The 16,504-nt window shown below is 50.6% G+C and overlaps 1 protein-coding gene across 1 annotated transcript in view; it reads left to right on the forward strand.

The window, feature by feature from the left end:
* PPIL2 (peptidylprolyl isomerase like 2) overlaps positions 1 to 7,979 on the forward strand; it is a gene marked incomplete at its 5' end in the record, with an annotated part of 74,295 nt that extends 66,316 nt beyond the window's left edge. The window contains 4 exons of the mRNA XM_009639877.2: positions 3,697 to 3,769; positions 3,932 to 3,994; positions 4,477 to 4,616; positions 6,327 to 7,979. Coding sequence (XP_009638172.1) covers positions 3,697 to 3,769; positions 3,932 to 3,994; positions 4,477 to 4,616; positions 6,327 to 6,420 — 370 coding nt within the window. The remainder of the gene's footprint in view (positions 1 to 3,696; positions 3,770 to 3,931; positions 3,995 to 4,476; positions 4,617 to 6,326) is intronic.
* Between the last annotated feature and the right edge of the window lie 8,525 nt (positions 7,980 to 16,504).

The following is a 16,504-nucleotide window of genomic DNA, read 5'->3' on the forward strand; positions in this document are numbered from 1 at the left end:
CCAGAACATGTGTTGTGGGACAGGCAAAGAATCCCCAAAACTTACTCTGGCATATTGGTTTCTTCATTCTGTGAGGAGGAATTGCTGTAACAGATGCCAGTACACAGGCATTATATCTGGTCAAACTGATTTTAGTGCTGCAATGTAACATCATGGGATTTGACAATAACAACATGCAGCCTTTCGAGAGCCTGCCATGTACGTTGTCTCTCCTTACACAAATCAGAAGAAAATTTGCAAAATCAGTTTGAGACTTGAAGGTTTTTTTTTTCTTTTGCATCCAGCCATGGGTGCCCTGATTCATATGTGGTTCCGTTTTTACTGGATAGGTGATGTTTGCAATCAGATCTTGTCCTGTTTGGATTTTAATTTTTATGCCAGCCTCAGCTGGGCCTGATCCTTCACAAGGCTTCCAAGTGCTCCCTGAACAAAAGTGACTAGTACATTCTTTCCAGTTCCTCTGGTCAGAGCTCTCTTCTCTGAACTGGTGGTTTGTATTCAAACAATTTTATTTTTTTTTATTGGTATTTTGACAGTGTCTAAAGACATAAACCTATGTTGAGAGCTCACTGTGCTGACACTGTAATATGCATAGAGATACTCTCTGTGCAAAATGTTAGAGAATGCAGGGGTGTAAAAGAACGATTTTCCATTTTAGAGACAAGAAGCTAAGAAGAAAAGGGAAGGACATGTTCTGCAGGCATAACAACTTTGTCTTCTTCCCCCTTAGCCCTTTATAATCATGCCAAAATAGACTATTTAGGTCATTTACTGGTGACCTGTGAATGCCATGTCTATCACAGCCTTTTAAAATGTACAAGTGACAAAGTATTCCCAGTAATGTTTAATTAGCATAGAGAACGAAGATTTGTGAGCATCGCCAAAATGCATTAGGGCTAATATTGTGGGAGGTCTAGCTATGGGCTAAGGGATTACTCAGTTGAGATTACCAGTGCATAGCTGATCTGGCTATTTCAAGTTATCAGAACCTAATTAAATGAAAACATACGAGCAGATAATGAATGGAGCTGTTGGCTAGAAAATCCTCCAGTATTAAATCAGAAGTTTCCTTTAGGGGCAATTAAAATACAGTGACTATATCTTAGGCTGAGTGTTAATCATCAGTATTATAAGTGAATCTGATATTGGCCTGGAGGAGGATTTTTAAATTGAGGTTTTGTTATGAACTTTCCAAAGTTCATGCAGGGTCTTCAAGACCTGTGCTGCTTCCCCCAGCGTGCTACCTCCCATTGCAAATGAGTGAGGCTGTTCTAGCCTCACACATGTTTTTTAATTGCTCTTAGAAGTCACAACCTGATTACAGAATATCAACAGGCCCTTGGGGAGCGAAGGGAAGAAGTTTGGAGCAGTGCGGCAGCAACGGAACGCTAGCAAGGCTGGCTCTGATGCAGGCAGGTGCTGAGCAGCATCCTCTCTCACTTGCATAGTTCTATTTTCTGTGATGGGGTCTGTCTTTTGGGTCACATTTAGTGCCTGTCCCAGCCCATGGGGCAGCACTGAGGGGCAGCGGTGCCACACTAAACACGAGGGGTGTTGAATGAGAAGGACCCCCACTTGCCTCTCAAACCACAGCACTCAGCCTGCTTCATTTGGTTAACGTGGCTCTTAGGGGGAGTGTGTGAGGTGTGTAAATAGCATGGTGTGGAGTGGAATAGAAGGTGTATTTCTCTGTTGGATCCGTGGAGACCATCGGAGGGGACGGCCAGGGCCTCTTGTGATGCTGGCCGGGCAGACTGCCATGCCAGGACAGGAGAGGGCTGCCTGGCTATGAAACACCTCCAAGAGTGAGATATTGCAGCAGAAGTAAATGTGTCGAATACCTGTGAATATGGTGTGTCTTTTGGTTGAGGTATTACTCATTTCTTAGATGTGAAAGCAGAGTTAGGTGATAAAACACTCTACATATTCCACCAGTTTGATTTCCCTCCCCCCTGCCCCAGTTTCATTCAGTTTGATTTTCCTCCATTTCATCTGCCCAGCCCTTGACAACCTACCCATGCTGGTACTGGAGTCACAGTAATCCCAGCAACAGGCTTCAAAACAGTTGCCACCCCACGAGGATGGAGGATTGCTGGCTCTCGGATGGCCCCATCCCATGGGCAGCCCTGGGATCCTCGATGACCGGCTCCTGCCCTCACTGCTGGGCTCCCGGCCTCAAACTCCTCTGGCTCCAGGAGCGGTGTTTTTGAGAATTACGGCTGCTTCTCATTGTCCCACAGCCATTAATACGGGCTGTATTTTTGGTTCCTGGCCATGTGGCTTGGCTCTATTAAAACAGATGTTGTCCAGCCACAGCCTGCTTTTCTAAGGGAGCTGGATCGCTCAGCATCAACGGCCTGTCCTCGTCTTTATTTATTGCTCTTCTAAGTATAGCTGTTTTCAAATTTAATTGGAGATGATGATGTGGATAAAAGTGTTAAATACCCTGGGACCAAGATCTGATCCCAGCAGGACCCCTCTGGAAACGTACTGACTCACTGGTTCCTATTTAAAATTAGATTTTGACACCTGTCAGCCAATTTTTTATTTAATGTGTGCTGTGTTCACTTCAAATCGTTCTGGTTTCTCAATCAAAATATCAGCCGCCTTCCAGAAGTCTGTTCCACGGACACTGTTATCCCTGTTAACCACATCTGTCGTCTCGAAGTAGAAGGTTGTTTGACAGACTCTGTTTTCCACAAAACCTTGTTGATTGCTGTTACTTATTTCCTTTCTTTCTTAATCATGTCCTGTCTCCGCTATTCCATTATTTTGCTGGGATAGATGCCAGGATGACAGGCTTATAATTATCTGGGTCACCCCATTTATCCTTTCTAAATATCCTTTTCTGGAACTTTCCCATTGTTCCACACTTCTTTTGAAAATGAACATACAACAGTCCAGAAAGTCTTCAGCCTTTCTTAAACATTTCAAAGCAAGTATTTGGATATGTTAACTTGAAAAATGAGAGGCTGGGGATCTCATGTCCTCGTAAATCAAACCTATGATGAGAAGTGTCTCAGCGTTATCTTGTGGCTGTGACTCGATGCTCTGCTGCTTTCCCAGAGCCCTCACAAGCTCACGGTCGTGATGTGCTTTTGGAGCAGTCCTGCGCTTTCTGCATTACTGGTGTTACTATGGACAGCTCTGTCACTGCTCTCCAGCAGTGCTGTAGTTATGATTCCCATTCTTCCTAATATCGCTCCTTGGTCTGATACACCATTTAAAAAAAGGTAAAAAAATGAGAAGTTAAGGAAAACATTTGCTTTCTTGACTAAGTGTCTTGGGTTATTTTTCAAGGCTTGTGGGATTAACAAGTGAGCTCCAAATTTATGGATGTAGCATTAGCAAGTGAGCCCATTTTTGCACAGACGGCTGTACACAGTCGCTCGTTCTCCATCTGGCTGGTTTGTGTGGCTACTAGGTTTTTGGGCGAATGGCTCTGAGTGTTTGACTTTTCCATGTTCTGTTTAATTTTAAATTCAAATCCCAGATTCGAGAAAAAAGTCTTACCTTCCACACTGAACGTCATTATTTTAGGTCTTCCAAATACAGTTGCTGATTCCCCTTCCCCGAAACATGATGGTTTAAAAATCTGCTAGAGTAATGGGCGTAAATTAGATATATTAGATGTAAGGGTGCAGAAATATTTTGACTGTGTTGTGACAGCTGGAAATCATGTCCTTCCTCTTTTAGGGTGGTTGGTGGCTTTGAGACCCTGACTGCTATGGAGAATGTGGAAAGTGACCCCAAAACAGACCGTCCCAAGGTATGTGTGAAGCACCAGGGGCTATGCAGGAGGGAGCAAACGCACGTGGCCTCACGTGACTCTGTGGTTCACCCTGCTGCTGCTTCTCTGAAAACCAGACTTAGGGGAGATGGCACAACTTAATCAGTTGATTGAATTGCTCTTCTTCTCTTCTGCTGCCAGGAGGAAATACGAATTCAGACGACGACCGTTTTTGTTGATCCATATGAAGAGGCAGATGCCCAGGTGAGGATAGTTGGTTGGCTGGGTTTTTTTGAAAGGCCAGAGCTCTTCTTTGGAGAACTTTGTAACTTAATACCTTTTCTTTGAAGATGGGCAGCCCCCTGGCTCATACGGTTGCAAACTAAGATTAAACAGCTGCCATTCAGCATTGCCTTGTGTGCCAGGAGCATTGCCACTCTTTCAGCGGAGAGGCCTTGTAACTGAGTCTGGCACGGTTCCCAGTCCATCACACTTCCAATGGTTTCCTTTCCAAATGCCCACAGTAGCTATGGGCAGCTGCAGGTGAGAAGAGAGGAGTCTTGTTACAATGGCTGCAGACAGCCTGTTTGTAGTGGCCCTTGAGGTCTGTCTCCTAAAGCCTGCCCTGTAATCATAGCAGTGCTGATTGCTGTTTTAAAGTGCTTTAAAGCTTCAAAGAATTGTAGGCATTTTCACCTTACTCTGCACTAGCTCTTGCAACAGATTGCCCTCTTTGCTTCCCACAGGTTGCTGCAGAAAGAGAGAAAGTCCAGCTAGAAGAAGAAGCAGCCAAAACAAAAGTGGAGGTGGTCCCACCAAAGAAAGAGGTCGAGACTCCTAAAACTTACCGGCAGGGGATTGGAAAATACATTAACATGGCTGCAGCGTGAGTTCCCTGCCCATCTGATCTTTGTTGAGTGTTTTAGTTGCCTTTCCTGCTGGACGCTGACCCTGTCCAGCACCATTCCTCAGATGTTTGCTTTGTGCCAGCAGGCTTTGCAAAGACACCTTCATGCAATTCTAACAGTCAGGAGTTCCCTCTACTTCTGTTGTTTTTCAAGATTACAAGTTAACTGAGCTTTTCTCCTAGCACTTGAACATGTCCAAATTGGTCTTTAACAGCATGTGCTGACTTCAGAACTGTAGATACATTTCCACAACTCAGAAATCCTTGTGGATCTGTGCTGTGTCACTTCCTACACCATCTTTTATTCTCTTCCTCTTCTGCAGCTATTTCTGAAGGCCATGGTCCCCACAGATTGTTCTCTCCTAGCAGCTTCTCCCCTGCACAAAGTATTTGCCTTAAATCCATATCAGACTGATCTGGTTCCCTGTTCAGCCACACAAACGGTTGTACCAGCACAACTGAAATGACCGGAAAGGGGAGCAGATTCCCAGGCTTGCCGTGGGAGCACAGGGTGTCTGGCAAGTAGCTCCAGGGTGCCTGGCTGGTTGTACAGGCTTGTCCTAAAGCATCCTCTCCCAGACACCCTTTGTACACCCGTTGGGATTGGCAGCATTTCCGTGCTTTCCTAAGGACAACACCTGAGTGGCAGCTATGCATGAGTTTTGGATAAATTAAAATAAATGCCTTCCACTGGATTTTTTGCAGACTTTTCTAAAAGCATTTGCAAAAATGCTGTTGATTGTCTGCTACATAAAGGTGTGTGTTTATGCATACACAGATCTGGACAGCTATTTAATCAGCTTGTATGTGCCTGCGTGACTTACAGGCATTTGCATAACTGTGAGAACAAAAATATGTTAGCCCACATGGGTCACTTTGGTGTGTCAGTTAAACATTTCAGTTACAAATATTGCTTGTCCCTTAAAATACTATGTTCAGCTTAAAATTTCTGCCATTCTGCACTGTATTTACAGAGGAAACACAGGCAGAGTTTGCAGCTCTGTGGAAAGAGCCAAGTAGCATAGAAAGAACTTTTCCTTCCTAGTCCTTCACTCATTGCAGACTGCCTTTTGGTCCGTAGCAGCCCTTTGGCAGATTCGGGGTTCTTGGTTCTCCCTATCGGCTACTGATACCTGACAATAAAACTACAGTACGTGAGCTGGCTGCGTAGTGTTTCCATGGGGTTGAAAACTCTGCTTGAGAGAGGCTGAGAATAGCAGCAGCGACTGCAACAGGCCATGCTCAAGAAACAGGAAAGGATCTGAAAAACTTGCCCAGCTGCTTTATACCTAATTCCTCATAAATCCTTTTGCTGCCACAAATGCACGTGAGAAGGCAGGGAGAGAACTTGTGGCTCGCGTTTTCATTGTGACTGTGCTAAAAAAGTACAGCTGTTAAATTTTCAGCTCTGGCCTGGAGAACTTGTTGAGTTTTACACACGTTGAAAGCCTGACCCGAGCCATCCCCACAGACTGACACACTCTCTCTCTTTTTGGGTATGCCAAAGGCCCCCATCCCCACCCCTGCTGCTGGGGGTCCCCATGCGGGCACAGATCTTGTGCTCCTCTTTAACTGATAAGGGATGGGCTGGCTCCCGCATAGCTGTTGCTGGGAGAGGAAAGGCATCCAGCTGCCCTGATCCCACCAAGCAGTAAATAGTCCCTGAGAGTTGTTTCATTTTGGCTCCAGGAAGCGCAGCATGGAAGATGACGGGCCCTCAACCAGCACAGCTGCGAAGAAAGAGAAAAAGAGCACAGGCTTCGGGGACTTCAGCTCCTGGTAGCAGCATGGGGAGCCTAGCACTGGAGCAGCACAGCAAAAAAGAGAAGCCGGCCTCCCACGTGTCCCCGAAGAGCCCGAAAGACAGCCTGTCCTGGGGAGAGAAGGCACCAGCCTCCCTTCCCCTGGGGAAGAAAACTGTTGCTTTGTTAAGGCTGGTTAATGTGGCTTTGTTTTCTAGAGAGCTGCGTTCCCCCCACTGCATCTTCCTCGAAGGCCTTTTTGTTGTTGTTTTGCGAAGCGGGGAGCAGGCAGCCCAGCTCCGATGGGGATTAGCTGGAGCCTTTCTCTGCTTGGCTGGCAGCAGACCAGGCAGAGCCCAGCCTTGCAGGACGCTGCTTCAGTGAACAGCTACGATGGTGAAAGAACTCCTTTTACAGGTAATCGTTTCCAGACGAGCCAAGTCTGCCAAGCGAAGGAATGAATTAATGTGCTGGGGAAGTGCCTGTGCTGCTGTAGCGCTTTGTGGAGGGGAGGAGAGGGCTTCAGCCTGTCCTGCCCTTCCCTCCCAGCTGCCTTTTGCTAGTTCTCAACAAGGACCAGTCTTCTCTCTTGCTTTTTGCGGGCCTGCCTCCTGGCTGGACTGACTGTTGTCAGTCTCTGTAGGGCCTCGCTCACTCCAAAATGAGCTCTCTCTGTACCCATTTAAATCTCTGACAGCCTGGGAAGCAGTGGATCTAGATGGGGAGCCTGGGGTAGCTGCAACGCTTGTTCCTCCCAGTGGCTGGCCTTCCCCGAGCCACTGGGCAGCCAGAGGGGCCAGGATGCACCAGTTCAAACCTGCCTTCAGGTCCCAGAAGCTACAGCCTGAAGCAACTGAGCAGGAATAGAAACTTTGTAGAAGTTTCTCCTTTATAGAATTTTTTTTAATAGAAACTGCTTTTTTATTTTACACAATCCCAAAAGCCTGCTCCTTGCAGGGGAGCGTACACCGTGGTCTGCCCTGACATCAGTCCTCCCATCATTAGGGAAAACCATGTAATATAGCTGCCAGGCATCTCAGATATTTCCGTTGCATACCCACAAATTATTAGGAAGCTTAATAAAGGCCTTATGGGATAAAGATGTATCAGCCTGAGAAGTTTTGATGTTTTAATCCAAAAACCTATGTGTGTTACCAACACTTAGACATAGCAGGCTAGATCCTGAACATTCCTTTTCAGTTCATCTTGGGCCTTTTCAGATGACAGGAATACCTTCCCTACCTCTCTACGTGGCTGAGGAGATAGTTTTGTAATCAGCTTTGTAACAATACATTTATATTGGTGGTTTCTTGTTTTAAGAGAAGATTCCCTTTATATGAAATTGCTGTAAAGACTTTTGGTAAAATGTTTTGCATTAAATGCTTTTATTTTCTTTTGAATGCTTGCCTTTGACTGTTCAACTGTCATTTCCAAGATCATGGCATTGCAAAGTTGACTGTTGTACAAGGAAATGATTCATTCCTATTTTTTAAGATGCTCATACGGAACTCTGGGATCTTTGCGGATATGATTATATCTTTGTTAAATCATAGGAAGTTCAAACTAGTCTGAAAGAATAATAGGGATTTTTTGTTTTGCAACATTTTGCAGCGTGTAAGTTTGAAATAACGTGTTTGATTACTGGAACAGGGGATATGATGGTACTTTACTCAAGCTGAGTTTTTTGGGTCTAAATGAAACCTCTTGCTTCTCCTGGGCTGGCCTTTTCCTGATAAATTGCTATTGATCCCTTCGACCTAACTTGTGCTTCAGCATGTCTTTGAGTCATCAGGTTCGCAGTATTGCTAGAGCTGGAATAGGCAGTTTATAATGAAACCTATAAAAGTAAAATGCTTTTTTGTGCTAGATCAAAATGGAGATTGTTATGAAAGAAAGGAGCTTTTGATTACAAGGAAGGCAACAGAGGTGTGGCAAGGACTCCTATTTCAGCAAGAGTCCTTGTTACAGATTGATATAAGGGACAGTTTCCTCTCGCAGCAGCAGGTTGCAGAGATAACTACCCGCTTTCCCTTTCTGCTCCAGCTTTTTGGCAGCGCTCGCTGCAGTCCACAGAGGACCACTGCCATGCAAAGTGCAGACGGGACGGCTGCCCTTCCAAGCGCTGGCTTTGCGCTGCCTGTTTCATGACAACGTACCACCATAACATGAGACACAAAAGAAAGCGCAATTTCCTGGCTTCGAGGAAGGGCTGAGCTTAACCCTTTTAGTTTGGCTCTAAGCAGGGGTGAAGCTCTTCAGCCTCCATTCACTGCTTGACCTGAATCCAGTTCTCAGGCTGGTCTGCTGGTGCTCCCTGCTGCTGTTGGTGCCTCCCAGGCTGGGAGAGGCTGGCTCTGGCCCATCCCCAGGGTGCCGCAGTGGGGCACGGAGGTCGAGCCGTTTGGCCGAAGCCGTGTGCTGAGTCAGCAGCCGGGCTGGGGTTTGTACCGAGAGCCTCCGCAGGGAAGCGGAACCATTGGTGCTCAGGCAGCCAGACCCTGCGGCAAATTTTTGTTCTGAGTTCCCACCTCTCTGCTCCCTCCCACACCTGTATTTTTGCATACGTGGTTAATTTTTTTTTTTAACATCAGATTTTCTTCCCATCGACAAAACCACAGGGACAATGTGACACAAGCTCTTCTCTAAAAGATGAGTGAAAATGGTGAACCATGCTGATGGGAGCACGAGGTGGGTGCCCAGAGAGCGGGGCAGTGTGGTATAACCCTCATTTTTAAAAAACCTGGCTCTTTGCTGGGTGACTTGCCGAGTTTCTGCTACCTGAGTCGGGAAAGGGGAGGAAGGAGGCTTTGCTGAAACCTTTACTGCCCCTTTCATCGCTTGGTTCTCCAGCAAGCACGGTGTGTTAAGGGAATACCCAAACCAGCTCCTGCCGTGGCTGGAGGGATAGGCAGGAATTGTGCAGCCTTACTACAGAAAATCACTCCTGGGGGCTGCCGTGCTGTTTGTAAGCACATTTCTATATTCTTTGTCTTTGACACTTTTCCATAAATACGCTTAGAGAGAAAAGTAGGATTTTAACCAGAGGATAGAGTAGTTTCTGTCTGGCCTAGGTTAAAATAACACCAGTACTCTCTTACTTTGCCTTGCCCCATACCCGAGTCGTTTTGCTGAAAAGCAGAGGCACTGGGCGACTGCTAAATTTGTCATTTTCTGAGACCTGGCACTGTAGCAGCAAACACCACAAGCACAAAACATCCTCAAGAAGGTGGTGGGATGCGGTGGGGCTGGCAGCCCTGACCGCTTGTTTCCATACAGCCGCACAAAGTCATGGAGCTCGCAGGAGCTCTTCACCTCTACTTTTTCTGGCGTGAATTCAGCCTGGCCCCTCAAGGACCGTAGTATTGTCTGTGTGGGAAACAGCACTAATTGAATGGTTTTGAAGCTAGATAGCTGCAACTGTTATTTCCATATTTACCAAGAAAAAAAAAGCCCAAAATACTGTTTTTCAGTTTAATTTTGCCTGTTCCCTGCTGGTTTCAATTGCTACAGCCCACTCTCCTGGAAGCAGGAGCTTGTACAGGCAATTGCTTTGCTTCAGTGTCACGTGGTGGATTGTACTGGTACCCATCTCATGTGGGGCCACGATCTGTCAGCAGTGTGTAGACAAACTGCCTTTCAATGTCTCCAAGAAAATCCTGCTTCTCCCTCGAGCTCCTTTCAAGACAGGGACCAGGCAATGCGTGTTCCCCAGAGCACAAGCCACCGTCGGCCATAAGAGCGAGGGGCTTGATGGGGAGGAACATTCTGCATGTGCAGAATTCTGTCTGGCATGGCTTGGCTCACTTCCCATCTGTGCTAAATTTACCACTTCTTGCTGTGAATTAAAACCCACACAGAGCATACCTCTACTAGGAACTGCTCCAGGCAAAGGGCTGTTTCACCCTCTTGAGCCTGACCAGTGGGCGCAGGGGAGATGTTCAGGCCCTGGACCAGCTGCTGTTGGGATGCCATTGGTACCAGGACCGGAGCAGAGCACGGGCAGAGACAAATGGACAGCGACAACCTGGAGGAGCCTGCGATGGTCAGTACGATGGGGATGGGGGAAGGAATGGCTGCTGGGTGTGCCAGGATGCCTCTCTGGAGCCTGGCACACGGGTTGCAGCTATCAGGCCCTGGAGGTGGCTGCTGGACTCGCTGGATGGTGGAGCTAAAGCAGAGGAGGTGAGAGAAGCACTGGGGCTGCCTCCTGGGGCACTCCCTGCATCAGAGGCTTGGGGATCTCACAGGGGACATCACAGAGGTGGCACATCCCTGCCCTGAGGCAGCTGCCCACACGGGTGCATCCATCTTGCACAGGCGTCCTTGGGAACCTTACAGAGGGGAACAAAATACCTGATGGGATCCATTCTGCTCTCTGGGTTTTTCCTGGCCAATTCCTGGCATTTTTTTGCAGTTTTCTCAACTCTTAGTGCCTCCGTGTGCACCTGCATGACTTGGCCCCAGAGACCTCAGGTGAAGGGCATTTGTGCCCCTTTGGTCCCCTCGGCTTTGACTTGATGTCCATGGTCTGAGCTTTGATGCAGCTTCTGTTCAAGAGCAGTGGTCAACCACCCCTCAGCTGGCTGCAAAGTTGCTGGCAGAAAACAAAAATCCACTTCCCGAGTCACGGTGGGGCTCCTGCAGTGCTGGGTGTCCCCCTGGGGCGAGCTGCTCGCCGGTGGCTCTGGGGCAGCTGCACCAAAGGCCATCTTGAAACAAAGGGAGCGTGGTGAGGCTGTGTCCCTCACCTAGCAGGAAAAGCAGAAGTAATAGCAGCAAAAGCTGCTGTTTATCTGCCCAATTCCCTTTGGAAGAGCCCATGGTGCTATAGGAAACCTGCAGGAGCAATGCTGTGTCCAGCCTGGGCGTTTGGTGCGGCTGCCTGGGAGATTTGCTCTGAGTTGATGCAGTTTGTGCCATTGGCACCGAGACTTTAAGGAGAGCGAGGTAAAGGTTGTCTTTAGAGCTATAGAAGTAGTTTATGGCAGCTGCTGGTCTTGTGGTTGCACGTGGATAGGCTTGCAAGGAAGTACGGGGGTTTGGTTCAACAGCAGCAGTGTGTTGGTTTAACACTGCCTGTGCTGGTGCCTCGAGAGCCGGTCTCTGCTGCCCAAATCCCACATGTGGGTGGCAGATGCCCGTACCACAACCGTTCAGCAAAAGCAGTGAAGGGCTGATGTGCTAAATGGAGCCGCAGTGGCCAAGCCCTTCGAAGGAGCTGATGGGTGCCTGTGGGTCAGCATCACTGGCACCACGCTGCTGCAGACGCAGCAAGATGGGCAGAGCACTGGTGGGTGCAGGGGGCTCTTGCAGCCCCCGGCTGGGCACGGATGGCCCCGGCATGGGCTGCGTCAGCCCCGTCGGCCGGTGGTGCAGGCGCAGGCATGGCCGTAGCCACGCTACAGCCGGTGGGAGCAGCTGGCAGATAAACCCAGTGCTCAGACGCTGAGTTAAAAGTATTGCATATTTCTGGGATCCCCCCACCACCCCTCAGCAGTGGTGTTTGGAAGGAACAGGATGCCAGAAACCTTGTGCCAGGAAGCAGCTTTTATAAGCAATGGAGGGGATTTGCCAAACGCTTCCCCCCAACCCCCCAAGTTTCAACACTGTTTGCTTTGGAGGAGGCAAACAAACTAAATCAGACTGCACAGGAAGGAGGCGGGCAGCTGCCTGCCCCGGCCGGCAATGGCTTACTCTGCACGGCGCAGCCAGGGATTTCTCGCTTCCTCTCTTTCTTCAGAAAGCAAATTTGTTATCACAGCCATGGCCGAGGATTAACCGCCCTGTGCTGTGACTGCAGGGAAAGGGCCGGAGCTGAGGCTGTGCTCAGAGCTTGGGGAGCACAGCCCCTCGGCTCCTGGACACCTACCTCCACAGCAGCGACATCCAACCCCATCAGCTCAGACCTGGCTGTCCCCATCCCTGCCACCCACAGGGACCAGGACCCCCGCTGCAGTGCAAGGCTGTGACCAGGCTGTGGTGCTGGGGGGGACAACGGGGTGGCAGCACACCCTCCTGCCCTGCCGTGCAGCCACCAGCATCCACCCACCCATCCCACGTGCTGCTTTAGCTCACCCATCTGGCACAAAGAGCCAGTGGCCGGTTGCTTCTCGGGCCTTAACCCTGCAGCAGAAAACGCCCCTAAAAAAAGCAAACAGAGCTTGATGGGTGAGGAGAGAGGCTCCCAGTGGCATCAGCCCCTTCCCCAGGCCCACAGCCCCCACCTCCTGCACATCCCTTGGGCAGCCCAGGTGGCTTTTGGGAAGCTCCAGCCATGGGTGCTGGCGCCCAGCAAGCAGCAGTTGTGGCCACGCAGTGTTGTGGCCGATCAGAGTGCGTGTGTGTCCCACGCTGGACGCCCTGATCGGGAGGCAGCGGTACTGGTGAGCTGTGGTGCTGCACTGGGGCCAACGGCCACAGCATGGCTGTTTGCAGCCAAGAGCGTGCATGAAAGTGTGCATAGGGATTTCTAAACAAAAAGCATGTTGTGACCACAGGCTGGGGCACCCCATGGCCCAGGGAGGGATGTTCCCACTGAAGGGACACGCAGCCATTTGGGACAGAAGCTGAGGTGGCTCTGAAAAGCAGCTCCCTGGAGCTGGTGGTGGTGGGATTGTGGGAGGAGAGCTGAGCCCGGGGCACATCCCGCAGCAAAGCTGCAGTGGGGCTGGGGGGCCCGACACAGCTCTGCTGCAAAGCCTGTGCCCCACTGACCCCAGCCCTCGTGCGTGCCAGCGCTGCCACGGCTGCAGCCCGGTGACTTCATCCGCTGGAAATAGCAACCGAGGAGGAACCATCTCTCTGTCACCACCATACCCGTACAGACACACAGGCGCGCACTGCTGCCTGCACCGCTGCCTGCACCGCTGCCTGCACCCCAACCCCAGCCACGGGAGCTGGTTGAGCCCCAAGGCAGGAGCAGCTCCCTGCTCTCTCCCCCAGCCCGGACACATGCTGGAGCTGCTCCACACAGGATGGGACAGGATGGGGCCCCATGGCTGCATGGGAGTGGTGGCTTTTGACAAGCTGAGGTGCTGCCAGCCCCACGGGGGACGGTGCAGGATGCTGCTGCAGGAGTCAGTGAAGTCAAAGGGTTTCAAAGCCAGAGAGGCCTCAGCTTTATCTACCCCACCTGCTCGTACAGCACAGGCAGTACAATTTGCGCTTAAGCCAATAGCGTCTTCTTGGCTAAAATGTGTCTTTGAGAAAGGCACCAGGCTCAACGTGACGGTTTCAAGGGAAAATTAATCCCACAGTTCCCTGGTAGCAAAGCAAAGCCATTGCAGCAGCCTGCAGTGACTGTAGCAGAAAACAGGGCTCCCCCACCTGCTCCCCGCCTGCGCAGGGCTCCCGCTCTTATCACGGGTGGGCAGAGCTGTCCTGGGGCTTGTACAGGCAAAGCACTGCCGGGGCTGCTCACAGACCCTGTGGGTCTCCATCCTGCTCTTTCCCAAGGAGACGATGCAGGGATGGTGCTCGTGGAGCCAGGGCTGGCACTGCCGGGGCAGAGGGGGTGTTTGTGGGCACGAGGCGGGTGTCCCTGCATCCAGGACAGGGCTGTGCTGCCTGCCTCGATGGCTCTGCTGCAGGGCACGCAGGAGGGCACATACAGACGTGATGGGTGCCCGTCTGTCTGTTGCTCGGGGTGGGAGCAAGAGTTTTGCAAAGTCTTGGGGCTGCTGCAATGCCCATGCCAGCTTTGCTCCCACCAGGTGCTTTGTAAAGGTCAGCGGGGCTGAGGCAAGCGAGCTCGGCACTCGCTGTCGCTTGCCCCTCATGTACTTGTTTGTCCAGGTTTGCTTTTGTGAAAAGGAAAGAAAACCAACCCCCTCTCCTGGACCCCTCTGCTCCCTCCACTGGGGCTCTTCCCTCATTGCTGGCCCGGGGGGTTGCACCTCTGCAGGATTTTCTTCTATGCATGGCTCCAGGTTGGTTGCTTTGATATTTTTGGGAGATGAGGACAGTGCAGGGGCATCTCATGCCTTGCTGACCATGTGGGGCCCTGGGCTGGCTGTGCAGGACGTGGCCCATGGCAGCAGCCCAGGCTGGCAAAAGCTGCCAGTGCCAGCACGATGCCTTAATCGTGGTGAGAAAAAAAACCTCCCAAACCCCACATCCCCAGGCTGGGGCATCCCTGCAGCAAAGGGCCAGCACCTGCCCCCCTCCCAGCATTGCTGGGAAGCTTTGGGGATTAAAGTGTCCCCCCCAGGCAGGTTTGGTCCTTGACAGGGTTGCAAAGGGCAGAGTGGGCTCAGAGGGCTCCAGGAAGGGCTGGGATCCATCGATCTGCCCAAGGGAGCAGGAGGCGGTGGGGATTGGGGCTGTACCCGCAGGGCTGTGCACAAGGGCAGCTTCCCAGGCCCCTCCGCAGTTTCTGACGTCTCAGAGAGGCCAAATCTTCCCTTTTACACAGAAAAAAAAAGGCTCATCTGCAATCACAGCAGGCCACATTTGACAGCTCATAACTTAATAGCTTTTAAAAAACAGCCACAGCCTGTTTTAAACACTGGTCGAGGTCTCCTCTACCCTTCCCCCGGAACGCCTTCCAAGCTCTCACTTTTCTGATATTAGATACTTTCTCTAATCTTTGGCCTTCACTTATTAATGGCTAATTACATCTATTTGCTTTTGTGCCAACGTTGTCCTTTAGCTTGAATAGCTTTTTTCCCTCTCTAATGCTTGCTTCCCGGCGCTATTTATAGGCAGCAATTGTATCCCCCCGCAGCCGCTGTTTTGCTTGGCTGCATGGGCTGCGTGCCTTCAGCCTCCTCAAAACGGCCCCGTCACCCTCCTGTGGAGGGGGCTCAGACGGGCGCCCAACCTGGCCTGGGTCTGGCAGAAACCGGGCAGGTAGCATCGCTGCCTGTGATGCTTTGGGGCAGGAAGCCAGGGGCAGAGCTGCGTGCCTCTGGAGAGCCCCGTGGGGTTATTTTTTAGGCATCCCACGGGCATCCCATTTTTTTACGCAAAGGCAGAGACCGCTCCAGGCTCCCGTTAGCCTTCCCTGTCCCTCCTACCCCATTTCTTTGCGGGGGGAGTGAGTGCCCAGCAGCATGGCCCACCAAGGCAGCATGGGGAGTCACGCAATTCCTATCTGCGCTTTCATCCTAGGATGAAAGGGATGATAGAAAACATTTGGGTTTATGATAAAAGCAATTGACCCTGGAGCAATCCACCTCCCCAGGGCGGCCTGCAGCAAATCATGGAGATAAGGCACCAACATGCAGCAAACACAAAGTGCTTCCAAGCCTCTGAGCAGCTGCAGAGCAAATCTCTCCCTGCATGGAAGGAAACCTGCACTGGGTTTCCACGGCTGCTCCCAAGCCTGGACAACACAGCTGGTGACGCTTTTAGTGGATTTTGCTGGGGCCAGGAGGATCTGCAGAGAAGGACACTATTTATTTTTGGTTTTAACAAATGGCCAGATTTTTTTATTACAGGCATCTTCGCCACAGATCTCAGTCGAGCTTTTAATAGATGGGTTCCTCGCCAGCGGCAACAGCGAATTGATTGCAGCAGAAATGGCAAGTGAAGACAAATATAGTGCAGGCTGCCTGCAGGGAGCGTGCATGGAGGAAACTTCAGATGCTATTTTTAGTGCTTTGTCTCCACTGCTTACAGTATTTCTAATCTTTGTTTCTCCTTAAATCATGTTTGGGGGTGGAATTTTTTATTTTTTTTTGTTAAAAAAATTCCCTTCTCTGGAGAAAGGGACAGGCGCTGCATCCGTGCTCAGCTCCGTGGAGCTGGTGGGGGCCGTGGCCCCGGCTGGCGTGACGGGAGGGCGAAGGCGTGCTGGCCATGCTGCCTCCATCCCCTTTGCTGGGACCAGAGCCGGGCCCATCTCTCTCCCAAGTAGAGGCCAGCACAGAGCCAAACCCTGATTTCACCCTGATCCATGGGAACTTTGCAGGGGGTACAGGAAAGTTCAGCCCGCTCGCTATAAAAAAAGGAAACTCTCCCACGCTACCGAGCTGACGCTGCACCACAGGGGCCGGCAGCAGCAGCTCCAGCCCTACAACAAGCTCCACCACTTGGCACCAGTGCACCGAGTTTTGCTCAGTCCCAGCCAGCACCAGGAGCCCCAGCAGCTGGATGCTCCTGAAAAACAGCTGGGTGCTGTGG

Source organism: Egretta garzetta, unplaced genomic scaffold (assembly GCF_000687185.1).
Source record: "Egretta garzetta isolate BGI_Z169 unplaced genomic scaffold, ASM68718v1 scaffold25, whole genome shotgun sequence".
In the NCBI taxonomy this organism is placed as follows: Eukaryota; Metazoa; Chordata; class Aves; order Pelecaniformes; family Ardeidae; genus Egretta; species Egretta garzetta.